The sequence below is a fragment of the Sinocyclocheilus anshuiensis genome, unplaced genomic scaffold (genome assembly GCF_001515605.1).
Source record: "Sinocyclocheilus anshuiensis isolate Anshui unplaced genomic scaffold, SAMN03320099.WGS_v1.1 scaffold877, whole genome shotgun sequence".
NCBI lineage: Eukaryota > Metazoa > Chordata > Actinopteri > Cypriniformes > Cyprinidae > Sinocyclocheilus > Sinocyclocheilus anshuiensis.
The window spans coordinates 1,141,825-1,158,524 of NW_015557181.1; the positions used below are offsets into that span (position 1 = coordinate 1,141,825).

General features: G+C 36.7%; 1 protein-coding gene across 2 annotated transcripts in view; it reads left to right on the forward strand.

Moving 5' to 3' along the window:
• LOC107678638 (GPI ethanolamine phosphate transferase 2-like) overlaps nt 1–16,700 on the forward strand; it is a 137,605-nt gene that overhangs the window by 26,486 nt on the left and 94,419 nt on the right. For both annotated transcript variants that reach the window (XM_016473984.1, XM_016473985.1), the window contains one exon: nt 14,069–14,207. In XM_016473984.1, coding sequence (XP_016329470.1) covers nt 14,069–14,207 — 139 coding nt within the window. The remainder of the gene's footprint in view (nt 1–14,068; nt 14,208–16,700) is intronic.

Here is a 16,700-nt window from a genome sequence, read left to right on the forward strand (position 1 = left end):
GGTACCGAAGAGTGCGTATACGAGGTGGAGGAAGAGGAGGACGGGGAAGAGCAAGACCAAGAACAGTAATTTCAGATGAAATCAAGAGTTACTGTGATAGACAACGTTCTTGTGTGTGGAATGACAGAGGCAGGACAAAGAGTTCAACCTAAATTGAGCAGATTCTCTGTGGCCACCATAATCAGTTGGAAAGTTCAAAAGAACAGCAAAAGAAGAGTGGAAGAGAATCTTGTGTAGAATTGCAAGACTACCATGTTAGGATGTAAGAACTGGCTGTTTTGTCAAGGCTGGATCCGCCATATATATACAGTATATATATATACACTGTATGTGTGTGTGTGTGTGTATATATATATATTCTGACTATTATTTAATATTTCAGGCTTTACAGGGTTTTAAAAAAATCTCAACTGGAGCATTTTTATTTATTTATTTACTTATTTTACTGTTTATGGTCAGTAATGATCCTAACATACGTTTTAAAACTGTTCTTGCTTCCTTTTTGGACTTGACTGACAGTAAAGCCTTACTTGCTCAGTAACTGAGTCATATTGATTAAGTAACCGCTCTGACTGATTTAGTCAGTTCAGTTCTCAGTGAAGGATTCATCGGGATGAATCACATCCACAACTCGTGGGGTTTTTTCCCCATATTGTTCAAAAGGTTTATTTTGGATCCTACTGGCACACATCCTTGTGATCTCTTACTCACACTTCTCTTTCTGTCGTCGCTTTATCTCTCATTACCTGTGAAACACACAGTGCAGGTCTCCCTCCCCTGAGTTCAGTGGGTCAGTTCTTCTCCTCTGCTCTTCTTTTAACCAGCGCGTTTTCTTTCGATCTGCTCCACATAAGTGGGTGGTCATTTTTCATCCATGCAGGAATCACACTCACTGATTGTGTGTTAGTATATAGAGTGTGTATTTTAGTTTTTAGTGTATAAAATGTGGCTGTGTTACACGCAAACACAGTTTCTGTTTACTGTAGTCATATTAGCTTGTCTGCTGCCTCCATAACAACTTAGATAGAGTCATGGTTAATATCAGAATGGCAAAGGTTCACGATAACATCAGCATTAGTGTGACCTTTAGAGCCGCCGCCAATAGTTACAGCAGCACTTTTGTCTTGAGATGAACTTTTAGGCTTCCAGGAAGAGCACATGGTGTTGAACGATCTACATCTTTGACCTGTCCTCCTGCCATAACACACCGCAAAGTTTCAGTGATGTACTGGTGAAACTACTTTTCATGCAGTTACTGTACAATAAATATGGACTGAAGCTTACAAGATTGACTCCAAATCTCTCCAATTTGTGAACAAATCATTCAGATCAGTTTTGTGAACTAGATTAGATCTGACTCAAAAGAATGTGTCTTTTACAAATGGCACATTTCTACTTAGTTAGTAACTAAAGCGTATTTTAATATGTCCAGAGACTTATTTTGGTCTGTTCCTCACACAAACTTTTGCATGAGAAGGTGTGGATGCAGATTATATGTGATCCTTGTATGATACTTGTTTTTGAAAATATTCCCCCCCCCCATTTTACTATAGTACCCATTCATTGAAATTGTGTGGAGAATAGCGAAGTGCAATTCTTCAAAATTACTTTTTTTGTATTACAAAGATGAAATTCATATGATTTTAGAAGGACGTGAGAAGAAATAATGACATATTTTTTTCTATTCATTCATTAAAAATGCAGCTTTTTGATGCATTCACAGATTAAATTGAATTTTAATGTCAAGGCTCCTTGACATTAAAAAAAAACTATTTAGGATTTTGTAGGAATTTATTTATTTATTTTTTCGAAAGAAGTCTTTGCACGCCAAGGCTGCATTATTTGATAAAAAATGCAGACACAGTACACTGTAAAATCTAATTAGTTGGGCTTACTTAAAAAAAGCATGCAAACCGATTGCCTTGAAAAAACTAAGTAAAGTGAAATAGGAATAGTATGTTGTACTGACAAATGCTTAGCTAGTATAGTTTACTTACACGAGAGTTCTAGTAACTAAAAAAGAACTGTAGGGGGTATTTGATCCTTTCATTTAGGTTTACTCATGACTTAGTATAGCTACTCACTGACTCCCAGAGTGCATTGCGGCATGAATAAATTATGCAGTTGCTTTGTTTTACAGTTGTTGATTTTATTTGCCAATTTTATTTGCTGTCTTGTGTCAGTAGTAGCAGAACAAAAAGAGCAAATAAAATGGTTATTGTTACAATTAATGAAAATAAATGAAATTGAATTGTTACCATTGTTGTGATTCACGTGCTGAATGTTTAAGTCTGTGTGTGACTTTAGCATGTTACCCCACACTATTTAATGATTATATAAACCCAATCAAAAGCATCTCAAGGTATTTATGAAAAAGCAAATTTGAAAAAGTTCATTAATAAACACACAAAAAATACACTAATGCTTTAATTAGAAGATAGGTCACCTTCTAAAAGCAACCTATTTACTACTTCTCTTCCCTTGAAGCCAAATTACTCTGCCTTCACGATGTGAATGCAACTAGTGAAAGATAACTGCAGACATTGAGGAAATGGGTGAAAAGTTTATTAAGACTGTTTTTCTTTTCTTCTTCTTCTGTTGTTATGTTGCACATTAGCAACATATTAGTGCACTGCTGCCTCTCACTGGTTTATTAATATCATTGGTTCCTTTGTGGCTACTTGAATATTTTAAGTGTCACTCAAAACAGTAAGTACATAGTTTTATTTGCCTTGAAAGTAGCTGTAACTTAATAAAACCTAGTAAGTATAACAACTAAGTAAAGATAACTAATTAAATCTAAGTAAGGTAAATTATTGGATTTTACGGTGTACTATTGTGAAATAATATTATAATTTAAAATAACAGATTTCTATGTGAATATATTGTAAAATGTAATTTATTCCTGTGATGTAAGCTGAATTTTTAGCATCATTACTCCAGTCTTCAGTGTCACATGATCTTTCAGAAATCATTCTAATATGCTGGTTTGCTGCTCAATAATCTTTTGTTTTTTTTAATTATTTTATTAAAATTTTTTATTATTTTATTATCAATGTTGAAAACAGTTGTGCTGCTTCATATTTTTGTAGAAACCATGATTCTTTGATGGTAAGGTTTTAGATGTTTTTGTGTTTCTGCTCAAAGCCCCGTCACATGGACACCCAACAGGTGTTTTTAACTAAAAAGACAGAAAATATGACTAAAATGTGCATCATTTGTCGCTGAGGTAAATTACCTGTTAGCTTCACTTTGATATGTTCTTGTTGTCATGGCATAGAGGCTCTGAGGGTCTCTAAAAGCCCCTCTGCTGTCACTAGTGTCATTGAGTATTCAGACAATTACTCATTAGACACACTGAGGTGTTTGAAAGCTGTTGAATCGTACGCAATCTTACTGTTTGACAGTCTCATCTGCAATTACATGGAGCTGTGATGCTGTTGGACAGACGAGGTTCGGCTTAACATGTTCATCCTGTGCCTTCCTGTTTGTATCTCTTGTGTTGTGATGAGATGTTTGTGTTTTTCATTTGTGGACTGAGCTGACAGCCCTCGCGTAGAATCCATCCAAACTAATGAGATTTCTCATACATTTCCCTCTCTTCTCTTTACTCTCTGTTTGTTCTTTTTCATATCTTTTTGTATTTGTATTTTTAATAACAGCATGCCAGTGTTTCCTGGCATTCTGTTTTTCTAAAAACATATATTATAACAATACCTTTTGTTTCTAACACACTACATATTGGTTTTAAATTCAGCATATTATAATAAACATAGTTAACATTAGTTAATGCGTTAGGCATCATGACATAATAACCTAATAATTAGCAATAATGTATTCATTTTGGTTTATTGTAATTTCTATATACATTTGTAGCAAGTTTTATTGATAAATTGATAATAATGTATAATAATTGTATGATATAATTTAAAATACATAATGTAAAATATAGATTTTATTATGAATTTTAATGAAACTGTATTTTAAATTATGAAAGCATTAATTATTCTAATATTACAAATGTATATTTTATTGCAAAGCAATAATAATAACATTATTAAATGGTAGATTATTATAATTATAATATTACAGTTATAATATTACAAAATGCATATTTTATAATAATGCAATAATAATAATAATAATAAGACAATATTATAATAATAATCATACAAATTTTTATTGTCACACCTTCGGACTGGTTTGTTGTGTTTTCATCCCTCATGTGTTCATTCATCCCTCTTGTCCCAGTTTTCCCTCGTGTCTGATTGTCATTTGGTTCACCAGTGTCTTGTTAATTATCCTCGTTTGCCTGTGTATTTAAGTTCTAGTCTGTCCTGTGTTCCCTGGTCCGGTATTAAACGCGTTACCTTGTGGGTGTTTACCTGCCCTGTCTGGATTACCCCTTGATGCACATTAAATATTATTTAACTGTTCTTCATCATCATCGTTCACCATCCCGAATTCCTCCTTCTCCTGCTGGAGCAAGGGGAGATTCCTCTTGAAGTCCATACGGCGATCTTTCTGGAGATCGCCAACGACACCAGCTACCTGGATGACTCGCTCTGCGCGTTCTACCACGCCAGCCTCAACGCCGTGGGCAGAGTGCAGTTCTCCGGAGATGGACCTCGGAAGGAATTTAGCACCTTTGTGGAGTGGGTGCTGGCGACCTGCAACTCGCCATTCACCATCTGCCTCGAAGAGGACCTCGGCAGCCCCACTCCAGACCCAGAGCCCAGCCAGTCACCACCCCGCTTCACGGAGTGCTCGCTCGAGCCCACCGCAGACTGAGAGCCCGCGCCGCCGCGATCAACAAGCCGTTGTCGAGGAGAGCAACAGAGCTTAAAATTGCCCTGGAGCCAGAGCCTCACGGATCGTCTGACTAGGTAACAGCACTCGCCACGGGGGAGATCGCTGTGGATTGCGAGAGCACGGAGGGAGGCTCTGCCCACTGCACCGTAGCTGAGGGTGAGCTGAGTTCAGTGGACTCTGCATTACCAGTTCTTCCGTCGTCATCATCTGCCTGTCTTGAACCACCCATCTGCCCTGAACTGTCAATCTGCCCTGAACTGTCTGTCTGCCTGGAAATATCTGTCTACGCTGAACTGTCGGTCAGTCCTGTCTCGACCACTGAGGTCGTTCCCCTGTCGCTGGCGCTCCCGGTGCTGGGAGTGGCCTTATGGTGTGTGTGGGCAGTACACACCATTTAAAAACCCCCTGATTATCCTCCCTCTCCCACCACCTCTGCACCAGTCCTCACCATCGCCTCCGCTCTCGCTGTCTCTGTGTGGTGGGATCGCCACGGGTCTGCCAGTCTCCATCGGCATCATGGCTGGAGGGTCCCTTGTCTCCGCCTCCAGCCTCTGAGTCCCGGACTCCGCCTCGTCCAATCGACCCCAGGGCTCCATCATGGCTCCTAGCTCCCTCATCTCCACCATGGCCCCTCAGTCCACCAGCTCGGACGAGCTCCCTCGTCCCTCCGGCTTCGCCTTGGTCAGTCGTCGACCATCTGCCTCCTCGGGACTCCACTCCTCCAGCTGCGCCTCGTCCCTCCGTCCCTGTCAGGCTTCTCCTTCCCTCCGGCTCCACCTTGGTCCACTGTCGCTCTGGCTAAACCGTGGCCTTCCGGATCCCTGCCTCCGCCTCGGTCGCCGGAGCCATCTGCTCTGCCTCGGCCCTCCGGATCCTCCCTGTCACCCTGGCTCATCGGGTCTCCCGTCTCCACCTCAGGGTCCACCACCACCTGCTCCACCGTCGTTGTTCGACCCCCTGGAGTCATCAGCCCTTCCTCCACCATGACTCCTCCCTCCGTCAGCTCCACCGTGGGTCGCTTTCATAGCTGCTGCCTGGGTCCCGCCTAGCTCCTCCTGCTCCAAGTCCCTCCTGTCTTAACCCTGGCTCCTCCCTCCGTCTGATCCACCTTGGCTCCTCCGGTTTCCTCCATGGCTCCTCCTTCCGTCGTCTCCACCCTGGACTCTGTCTGTCGTCCTCCTCCCGGGTGTCTGTCCTCCGCCCGAATCTCCACCAGTTTTGTCTGCCTGCCTTCCTGACAGCCCTTTGCCGTCCCCTGTCACCATTCCACATCCACTCCTTTGTCCTCCTCCTTAGTCTCCCTCCATCCCTCCCTTTGTTTCTGTGGCACGAGGTCGCACCTTCCGGGAGGGGGGCGAACTGTCACACCTTTGGACTGTTTTGTTGTGTTTTCATCCTTCATGTGTTCCTTGTCCCAGTTTTCCCTCATGTCTGATTGTCATTTGGTTCACCTGTGTCTTGTTAATTATCCTCGTTTGCCTGTGTATTTAAGTTCTAGTCTGTCCTGTGTTCCCTGCTCCAGTATTGAATACTTTACCTTGCTTGTGTTTACCTGCCCTGTCTGTATTACCCCTTGTTGCACATTAAATATGATTGAACTCTTCTTCATTGTCGTCATTGTGGATCTTTATACACACTGTGTTGTGACAGTTATATACTACTACTACTACTACTACTAATAATAATAATTATTATTATAAATTAATGTTTTATTATGTCAATTATTATATTACATGCATATTTTATTAAACTGCAATAATAATAATAATAATAATAATAATAGCACATTTAAAGTAAAATGTATAATAAAACATTGTTCATAATGTATTTTAATATAAATATAATAATTATATATAATATAAAATACTGTATGAAATATAGTATTATTACTACTACTACTAATAATAATAAATATGCATTTTACAAATATACATATACCACGGATTAAAGATCTGTTGTGTTTTTTATTTTTTTCATTTTGAGTCTTTCTCTCTGACTCTCCTAAAACAGCTTCTTTTGCCATCCAACGCTCATGTTGTAGAGATTGGGTTTGTACCAGTTTGGTGCAGTTTTTCCCGTCTTACTACATAATTTTTTCTCTCTCCCCATGTATTCTCACGTTCCCTGGACAGCCTCTGTGATGAACACATCAATTAATTTCTCCTCCAACAGAACAATCTTTCCATCACTTTGTGTGGTGCGGATCCCATAAAGGAAGCCGTTGATTTCAGGCTGGGCACAATAGAAGATCTTGTCTTCAGCCGCTGGCCTGCGCTATATTCTCTCCTGCTCTTCGGGGCCGTACAGGGCCACAGGACCCCAGAGCTGCATCCGGTGTCTTTGTACTGAGGTTGTTCGCCTGAAGTGAGAGTTTGGATTATATCCTGTTATTCCCACTCAAACCGATGCATGTAGTGTAAATTACACACTTTGGAGAATCTGAATATAATGGTACGCTTTAATTTCCTGTCCTCCTTTTCCAAGTCCATATCCCTCCTGTGAAGACTAGATTTGAGACTGTAAATTGGGCCACGCTTTTATACATTCTCCCACACTGGTTTCTTGTGTCTACTCTGTATAATTACATGCAAATCTCTTATTTGCCTCGTTTTGGGACAAAGTATCCGTAGAGGAAGTGGTCATGTTTGCTGATTTTACAATTCATTTCCTGAGCAAGCTCATCTTCCTGTAATGAATACTGCTGTATTGCAGAGACCTTGGACATTTTGCTCTGTTTAAATTGAAATTGCATATTAATCGATGCCATTGAAAGTCCGTTATTTAAATGATTGAGCACTTGCTGTGACCTGCACTGCCTCGTCTGGCTCTCTATACTCTCTATAATACTCTCTATACAGTCTCTTTGAGATGCAGTTTTGTCTTTACTTGGTAACTGTGCCCTAGAGCATCATGTGTAAAGTTTCTAGCTCAAGGACAGGACTTCTGCATGTCGCTAGAATTGATGTCTACAACAAAAATGTACATTAGTTAGTGCATTATTATGACATGAACTAACAATGATCCGTGTTTGTTAATTTTGGTTCATTTTAATTTCTACATATACTAATAGATGTATAACATTATAAGTTGTATAAATGAGTGGTAATAATAATAATTATTATTATTATTATCATTATTATTATTATTACCATGGTTATTATAGTTAACTATAACTAAAACCATAAAAAACATTTTTGTTTCTTGAATAATAAACATAATAAATAATGAATTAATAATAATTATATATAAAAACAACAAAAACTAAAAATTACTAACAAATAAAAACACTAAAACTTTAAAACTAAAATGAAAGCAAGAAATATAAAAGTAAAATCTAATTCAAAGTATTAACAAAAACTATAAGAGTATCTCAATTCTTAAGTAATACTGATTACTGCTACTAATGTAAAATTGTAATTTACAAATACAGTTTCAATACTTCAAGTTGTATCAATTAATTTGACAATAATAATAATAACATTTATATTTTACGTTCTAATACATTTGTTACATTAAGTTTGATAATAATAATAACAACAATAATAAATGACATAATGCATTTTTGACATTTCAAGTTACATGAGCTAATTAATGCTGATTATAATATAATATAATATAATATAATATATGAATTATAGTAGTTAATATCAATACTAATAGCCAATATTAATAATATTATTAATTATAAGATTTTTACGTATACATTTCAGGTTGTATTAAGATATTAAGAAATATAATGTACCTTACGATATAATAATAATAATAATAATAATAATAATAAATTACATGTAATGTATTTTTAACATTTCAAGTTGCATGAAGTAATTTATGATGATTGTGATTATAACAATACATATTAATTATAGTAGTTAATATCAATAATCATAGCCAATATTAATAATATAATTAATTAGAAGATTTTTTACATATACATTTCAAGTTGTATATAAGATATACAACGTACCTTAATATATAATAACAATAATTTATCATTATTATTATTATTGTTATTATTATTATTATTATTGCAGAATGATTTAATAATGAACAATAGGATATATTTGTAAATCAGCATTAATTTACAATCCATCATTATTAAACAATATATTATTAAACAGTATATTGTTTTTATTCTATTGAGAAGAGCAGCTTGAACATCCTTCAACGCTCTCCTTGTCCCTGTTTCATGGATGAAGGAAAGTTTGGGTTTGGAACATCATGAGCATGAGTACATTTTTCCCCTCTCCTTTAATAGCTTGGCTGCTGCCACAAACTCCACAAGTTTCTTTTTCTCTGAAATTGCACTGGCGTCCCCTGTTCTCCTCTTCAATTAAAAAAGGGCCAGCATTAAAGAATCTCGTGAGAAAACTGCCTAAACGACTTCCTGAATATTTAAAGGATGGTTCTGGAACGTTTCTCACTGGTGCTGTGCAGGGAATCGCTGTACGTGGCAAAAGAAGCGTCAGACCTTGACTGAAGCGTTTTGGGTTTGGTTTCTGTGCCTGTGAAATCTCCTCACAGATTTACCGCTTTTAGTTTTTCTGAACCTATTCCCTGCCTCCCCTCTCTGCTATTTATCACTCTCTGTCTTATTCAGTCTTACTTACTTTCTCTTTCTTTCTTTTCCCCCCCACTCTCCTTGTCTGGAATTCATTACCTTTGTATGAAAACATCAGGATTCCAAAATGTAAATATCATTCCACATCCATATGAGCTTATTTCTTCAAAAGGAGACAATTGAAAGCATGCTCATGCTGCTCTTGGGTGTACAGTAAAGACACTCATAACGATGTGGAAAGACATGTATAGTTTTTAAATCCTACTGCTCTCATACACATGTATAATGAGGAGGACAAAAAAGCAGCATAAACGTGGTCCAGATGACGTAATAATTAATTATTAATATGCAAATATAGTATTTATTAATATCCTGAATTTTGTCTTCTTGCATTTTAGTTTAAGCTAGTAATTTTAGTACAGTATGCGCGTTTGACATTTTTATTAGTTTTGAATATTTCTATGTAGCTTTATTTTCATTTCAGTTTTGGTTTTAGTCATTTGTAGTTTTTTAATTGAATCTTAAAATTTTTGTACTTCAGTTTAAACATTTCTTTTCATTTATTTTATTTCAAACGCATTTTTGAATAGTTTCAGTTAACCCTGTGGCTTATGAGCTGAAGTCCTCTAAAGTCATTTGACATTTGTCTAAGTTGTTATTTACAGAAAGTTTACTGAAAATGACCTCCAGCTGAGTTCTCAAATCAAAAATCAAATCAATTAGTCTTTGACATCAAACCTGTATTGTGCTTTATTGCATTTTTATGTGCCAAATTTAAATATGCATATCATATGTACATGATATTTAAAGAGGAAAGATTAAAATTAGAATTCATAGTTTCTCCTGTTGTGTTCCACAGAAGAAAGAGAGTCGTGTAGGGTTCAGAACGACATGAGGGTGAGTAAATAATGACTCACTTTAGCGGAACTATTCATTTAAGCCGTCTGTAATTCCTCAAGGTTTCTTGGAAAAGCCGCCTGCAGTGCTATTAAAATGGCAGGGGGCATCTTTCATTCTTTTACCTTGTTCCATTTTCATTTTTCCCACTCCTTGTCTCAAACCAAATCACTCTTTCCTGAAGTCAGAAATCACTTTTGCGCTTTCAAATAATAGTCAGTTCGTGCATTAACACCGTGTTTGATTCAGCCACATCGGTCTCTAAGCGCTCAACAAATCACTGAGATAAATTCACTCGCATCTCTATTTTATTGCACTCGTTCCCGCAATGAAGTCTGAAACTCTTGACTTTTTTTAAAGAACTCCCAATGGTTGCTTCATGTTGAATTATTTTTCAAAGCTCCTTTAATGTCGCCTTTCTTTATTAGTTTTGTTCTGCTTTAAGCTTTCTAGTAAGTCATAAGAGGAAATGCTCTATTTTCAATGTATTTTTATGGCGAGACGCAGGCATCCAGAGGATAACAGTAAATCACATTATAAAGGAGGGAAAGAAAAAACGCTTTATATTCTTATATCAAGTTATTTATTTTCCTTGCTTTGTTAGCTGTTCTTTATCCTTACCCCTTCGATACGAACACTGTATTACAGTCTGAGACTCATCCGTCTCCATTACTGCACCTCAATGTGATAGCAGTTTATTTCTGGCTCGCCGCTGGAAAACAAGTGCCCTAAAACTGCCACTGCTAACAGGCATTTGCGGACGGGACACCCCCACGGCCCTTTACGGTGGCCGTCCTCGTGCCAATATTGAGGTGAAATTGGCCATCTACTGTAGGAATAGTTGAAGTGTTTTCCTGTGACGCAATGCAACATTTTTTTGTTTGTTATTTTAGAGCAGAGCTTCGTTGTTGAATCTGCTGTATTGTCCCTTTCAGGTCTTTTAAAATTTTGCATGCCCGTAAAACAGCCCAAGGTGGTTTTCTGGCCTTAGTTGGCCACCTGGCTGGTTAGTCAGGTCTGGTTTGATGATTTTAAATGGGTTTTAGAAACTGCAAAAAAAAAAAAAAAATTCTTGCACAATATTTTTGTCTTGTTTTCCAGTAGAAATATCTAAACATTTTTCAGTCAAGATGCATTTACTTGAGAAGTATAATGATGTACGATATTAAGTCAGTTACAAAAAAAGTCAAAATTAATTGAGTTTATGCGTAATACAATAAAAAAGAATTAAAGACTTAATTCTAAATTCAAAACAGTTGAGATTATTCGATATTTTTCTTGTTTTAAAAATACTTGATTCTGATAAGAATAGAAGATTTAGTATTTTTGCCTTTTTTCATTACAAGATGGAAAATGACTATAAGGAAGTTTTTAAGTCTTGTTTTCTGAAAATTTTATTAGAAATATCTATCAATGTGGTCCTACTGATTGATTATTGTTATTATTATATTTATTTATTTATTTAATTTTTTTCAGTGTTTGCATCTACTTTAGATGCCTTGAAGGGATAGTTATGTGGATAACTAAACAGTTTTGGTCCCTATTTACTTCCATAGTTTTTACCATACTATGGAAGTCAGTGGCTACCAGCAACTGATTGATTGCCAACATTCTCCAGAATATCTTCTTTTATGTTCAACTGAAGAAAGAAACAGGATTAGAACAACATGAGGTTGCGTAAATGCTGACAGAATTTTAATTTTGGGGTGCACTACCCCTTTAATGTATAATAATTTACACAAGGAATGGGTTTAGCTTTTATTTGACAGTGATGTGTTGGGCAATCACAGCATAATAGGAATTTCCTATGCTAATTTACAGTTTGCGTTTTCCTGCCACCGTGACTTAAATCACACCTGTCAATGCACGCTATTATTTCCCCACACCGCTGGCGGATATTAGGCCGCAAGTGAGGCGGCGTTTTCAGATGGCTTTATTCACAGTGCTTGTCATTAGCGTGCATTAACTCGGGCGGGAGGGAAGGCTAATCATTAGCATACGTTTAGTGGGCTCATGAATATTTGAACTGCTGCGAGCAGAGGACTGGTTGTTAGCGTAGCATCATCAGTGTTAGCGGCAGTAAGAGCGTTTGGACGGCCAGCTGTGAGCGCACCAGTACAGGGCCCAGGAGTGTGTGAAGGACGGCTGTTTATTGTGTGTACGGCTTCAGAGTGTCACTGAGGGAATCAAGTGGCTCCGACGCACTGAGAGACTATTTGATGTGAAACAGAGCCGATCGTCCTCGCATCCCTGATGGCAGAGAGAGAGACACGTCCCCACGGCTTAGCGCTAAAACCTCAGTGATTTGCTCCAGTGGAGAGAAGAGCATTCCAGCGTCTCTCCCGCACGCTTACACAAACACACATGATGCACAAATATACACAAACATACAGCGGGATCTGCGACGAACTCACAAGAAATTACGAAAATGTATTTTGCTGAATTTTTGCAGAAAGCATAATACACAAATGTACACACATATGCAGCAGGATCTGCGGAAAACTGACAAGAAATTAGGAAAATTTACATTGCAGAATTTTTGCAGAAATTGATTTTTTTTAAACCATAAATAATGTTTTATCTAGCCATTGTTGTCAATGTCAAGAAATATTTTAATGACATTGCAAAAAGTGCTTGAAAATGATTGATTTATTAATTATTTAATTATTAATTGATATTTTATACAATATTATGTATATTGTATATTATATTTTAATTGTATTTAAAAAATAATAGATATTGTTATATATAAAAAGTATGAATTTTTGCATGTCTAAAATGATCATAGTCTAAACAAAGAGTGAAATAACCAAAAACCATTTATTTTGTGGAAATATATGTATATTTTTTTTTAATAATTTTTATCAAATAAAATTATATATATAATATTATAGATTTTGAATGGACTATTTTATAGATTTTTTTGTATTTATCGTGCATCTATATAATTAAATTTTAAAATATCTGTACTAATGTTACATTTAAATAAATATGTTCAAAGAGTGAAATAACCATAAACTAGTGCTGTCAAATCAGTTAATCCTGATTAATGATTTCCAAAATAAAGGTTTGTGTTTACATAATATATGTGTGTGTACTATGTATTTATCATGTACAATATATATATAAATACACACACATGTACATATTTAAGAAATATATACATATATTTATTATTATTATTATTATTATATATAGACTATTGCAATGCTCTCTTGGCAGGTCTTCCAGCCACTTCTATCAAACCTCTACAATTAATCCAAAATGCCGTTGCAAGATTAATCTTTAATGAACCGAAAAGAACGCATGTCACACCTCTGTTCATCAATTTGCACTGGCTACCAGTAGCTGCTCGCATTAAATTCAAGGCATTAATGTTTGCCTACAAAACCACCACTGGCTCTGCACCCATTTACCTAAATTCATTACTTCAGAGTTATGTGCCCTCTAGAAGCTTGCATTCTGCAAGTGAAAGGCACATTATTGTGCCATCTCAAAGAGGCACAAAATCACTTTCACAGACTTTTTCATTAACTGTTCCCTCCTGGTGGAATGACCTTTAATGGATTATTTTACAGATTTTTTTGTAGTTATCTGTGCATATGAATAATTTAATAGTAAGTATATAAATAAATAGTTAGTAAATATGTTTAAATATTAATACATAATTTTAAATAAATAATTTTAGATAATAATAAAATAAATATTGGCAATTTATTCGTAATTATATTAATTTAGATTGATAATAAATATAAATATATTAAAATATTTTTCTTTCTTTTTTTTTTCTTTCTGTTTCAGGAATCTGAAGAGACGTTGCCCAATTTACTGGTTCTGTGTGGAGACCACGGCATGTCTGAAACCGGCAGTCACGGCGGATCATCGGAACCGGAAATCAACACGCCCCTTGTGCTCATCAGCCCCACCTTCAGGAGGAAAGGTGAGTAGCACAGGCCGTTGGTGGGTGTTCTCTAAAGAAGACTCTGTATTGAGAAATTTGACTACTGGATTGCCAAAAAATCCTATTTTAGAAAAAAAAAAGACGTTATCTCATGGTGTTTTGAAAGAAAGGTTACTCACATTAAGTTTCTCCTCCAGACGTAATGGTTATGCGACTCTTTGAAGTTCAAGAAAAACATTTTGGATGATCTATCGATTTTCCAAAGTTTTTCTGTTTGAAAGTGAAGTTATTTTAAGCCTGGGTTGTATATTTGATTGTCTTGGTTCTTCAGTAAAGTATATTGGCCAGACTTAGTGCAATCCATACACAAAATTCCTCCCACAATTGTTAAGCCGTATCCAATAATGGCCGTCTGACAGATATCCAGCTAAACAAGGGCTCTAATAGTCCTCGGTCTCCTGCAAAGAAGCTTTACGCACAATAAACATTTCTGTAAATCAGTCCCCAGACTGAGAGTTGGCGTGACTGGGGTGATGATTTTTCATCTTTATCTTGCTTTAAATCAAACTGACTTATAACTACCAGCATATTCGCACATGCATTTAAGAAAATTAATGTCTTTGTGAAGGGACGGGGGCTGATCGTGTTGCTGATGCACCAGTTAATGATGTTATTTACCATTTTACTGCAAAAGCTCAAGGAACAGGAAGCTACAGTAGAGTCTCACAGAATCAAAGGTCTGTTTCAGCAAACTCTCAGTAGCGACTATGTGTAAGCACACGACGCAGAACAATGCTTAAATCAAAAACAGTTGCATTTTTCAGATCAGTGTTAATGACTGTGCAAGATATTCTTAGAATGTGCAAACCTGTGTGCTTCTGTTCATCTGTTTAGGAGTTATTTCAACCATTCTTTGCAAGAGCACAAAATAGGATCTGCTTTTGAGCTTAAACTGTAGACATTTTTTTGCACAATCGAGACCGTATCTCTAAAGTACTGATGAAGGGCAATTATTCCACTAAAAAGAGCCGGATGTGTTTCACACTTTCTTTGCTTGCACATTTGCAATTATTTGCATTCTTTTATTGCATTTTTATTTTTCTCCCTATTTTAGTCAAGGTTTCTTGCATCAGAGACAGCCAAAGTCTTTTTTTTCATGATAATTTCCATCCTCTCTGGTCCTCAAAATTATAGTTAATGTAGTAATTTAATGAATTAAAAAATTACAGTACATTTTGTTTTATTCTGGTTTAGAATGTTGACTTTTCAATCCAGTCAGTTCACATCAGATAAAATCAAGTACAGAGGTCGAACGATTGATCGGCCGGCCGATTAATCGGCCGATGTTTGGCATTTTTTAATGAATCGGCATCGGCCGATTGTGCTGCAAATTAGGCCGATTTATAGGCAGGCGCATCTGCGGGCAGCTAAGCGTTGTGGCGGAATGCCGGAGAATCTCTCTCTGGCAGCGTGTGCGTGAGAGACGGAGCAACTCACACTCTGCAGCCGCTTCTTGTTCACACACAGCTTCAGCTAATGATGGCAGGGCAAAACAGGCCGTTTCGAAAGCGTAATTATGTTTTACCCTCAGTGGCGGTTCTAGACCACAGTAACTGGGGGGGCCAGGCAGGGGCCACTTATAAAAACATTGTAAGTTAAAAATGATAACACTTTTATTGTACAGAAAGAGAGCAAAGAACATTTACATTATCAAAAACAATATCACTGACTTCAGTCTAGTCAGGCCACTAGCAGCTGGTGATGTTTTACTTTTTTCCATTACTGCCACCCACAGGACAAACTGTGTGATACTATTCCAAATTTAGTGGGGCCAGAGCGGGGGCCAAGCTTGTTGACATGGGGGCACTGGCCTCCCTAGGTCCCCCCCCCCAGAACCGCCCCTGTTTACCCTGCTAGAATTGATGCTGGAAAGTTATCATATTCATAAGTGCAACAAGTCATTTGCATGTGAAAGTAGAAACACATGCCACAATATCAAAACTGACCACCATAAATAGATTTCCCAAAAGGCTTGTACTTCGTTGAATAAACTGAGCATAAGTCTCTCATGCTCAAAAATACAGTAAAAATGTGAAATATTATTACAATTTAAAATAACTGTTTTATATATATCAATACAGTGGATAGATGGATAGATGTATAAATGGATGGATGGATGAATGGCTGTGAGATGGATGGATGGATAATAGATGGATGAATACATGTATAGATGGATAGATGTATAAATGGATAGATAGATAGATAGATAGATAGATAGATAGATAAATGGATGGATGGATAAATATGTATAAATTGATGGAGGGATGAATGGATGGTCAGATGGATGGATGATAGATAGGTGGACAGATGGATGAATAGATGTATAGATGGATGGATGGATAGATATATAGATGGATGGATGGATAAATAGATGGGTAAATGGATGGATAGATATATAGATGTATAAATGGATGGATGTACATGTATACATGGATGGATGGATGGATGGATGTATAAATAGATCAATAGATG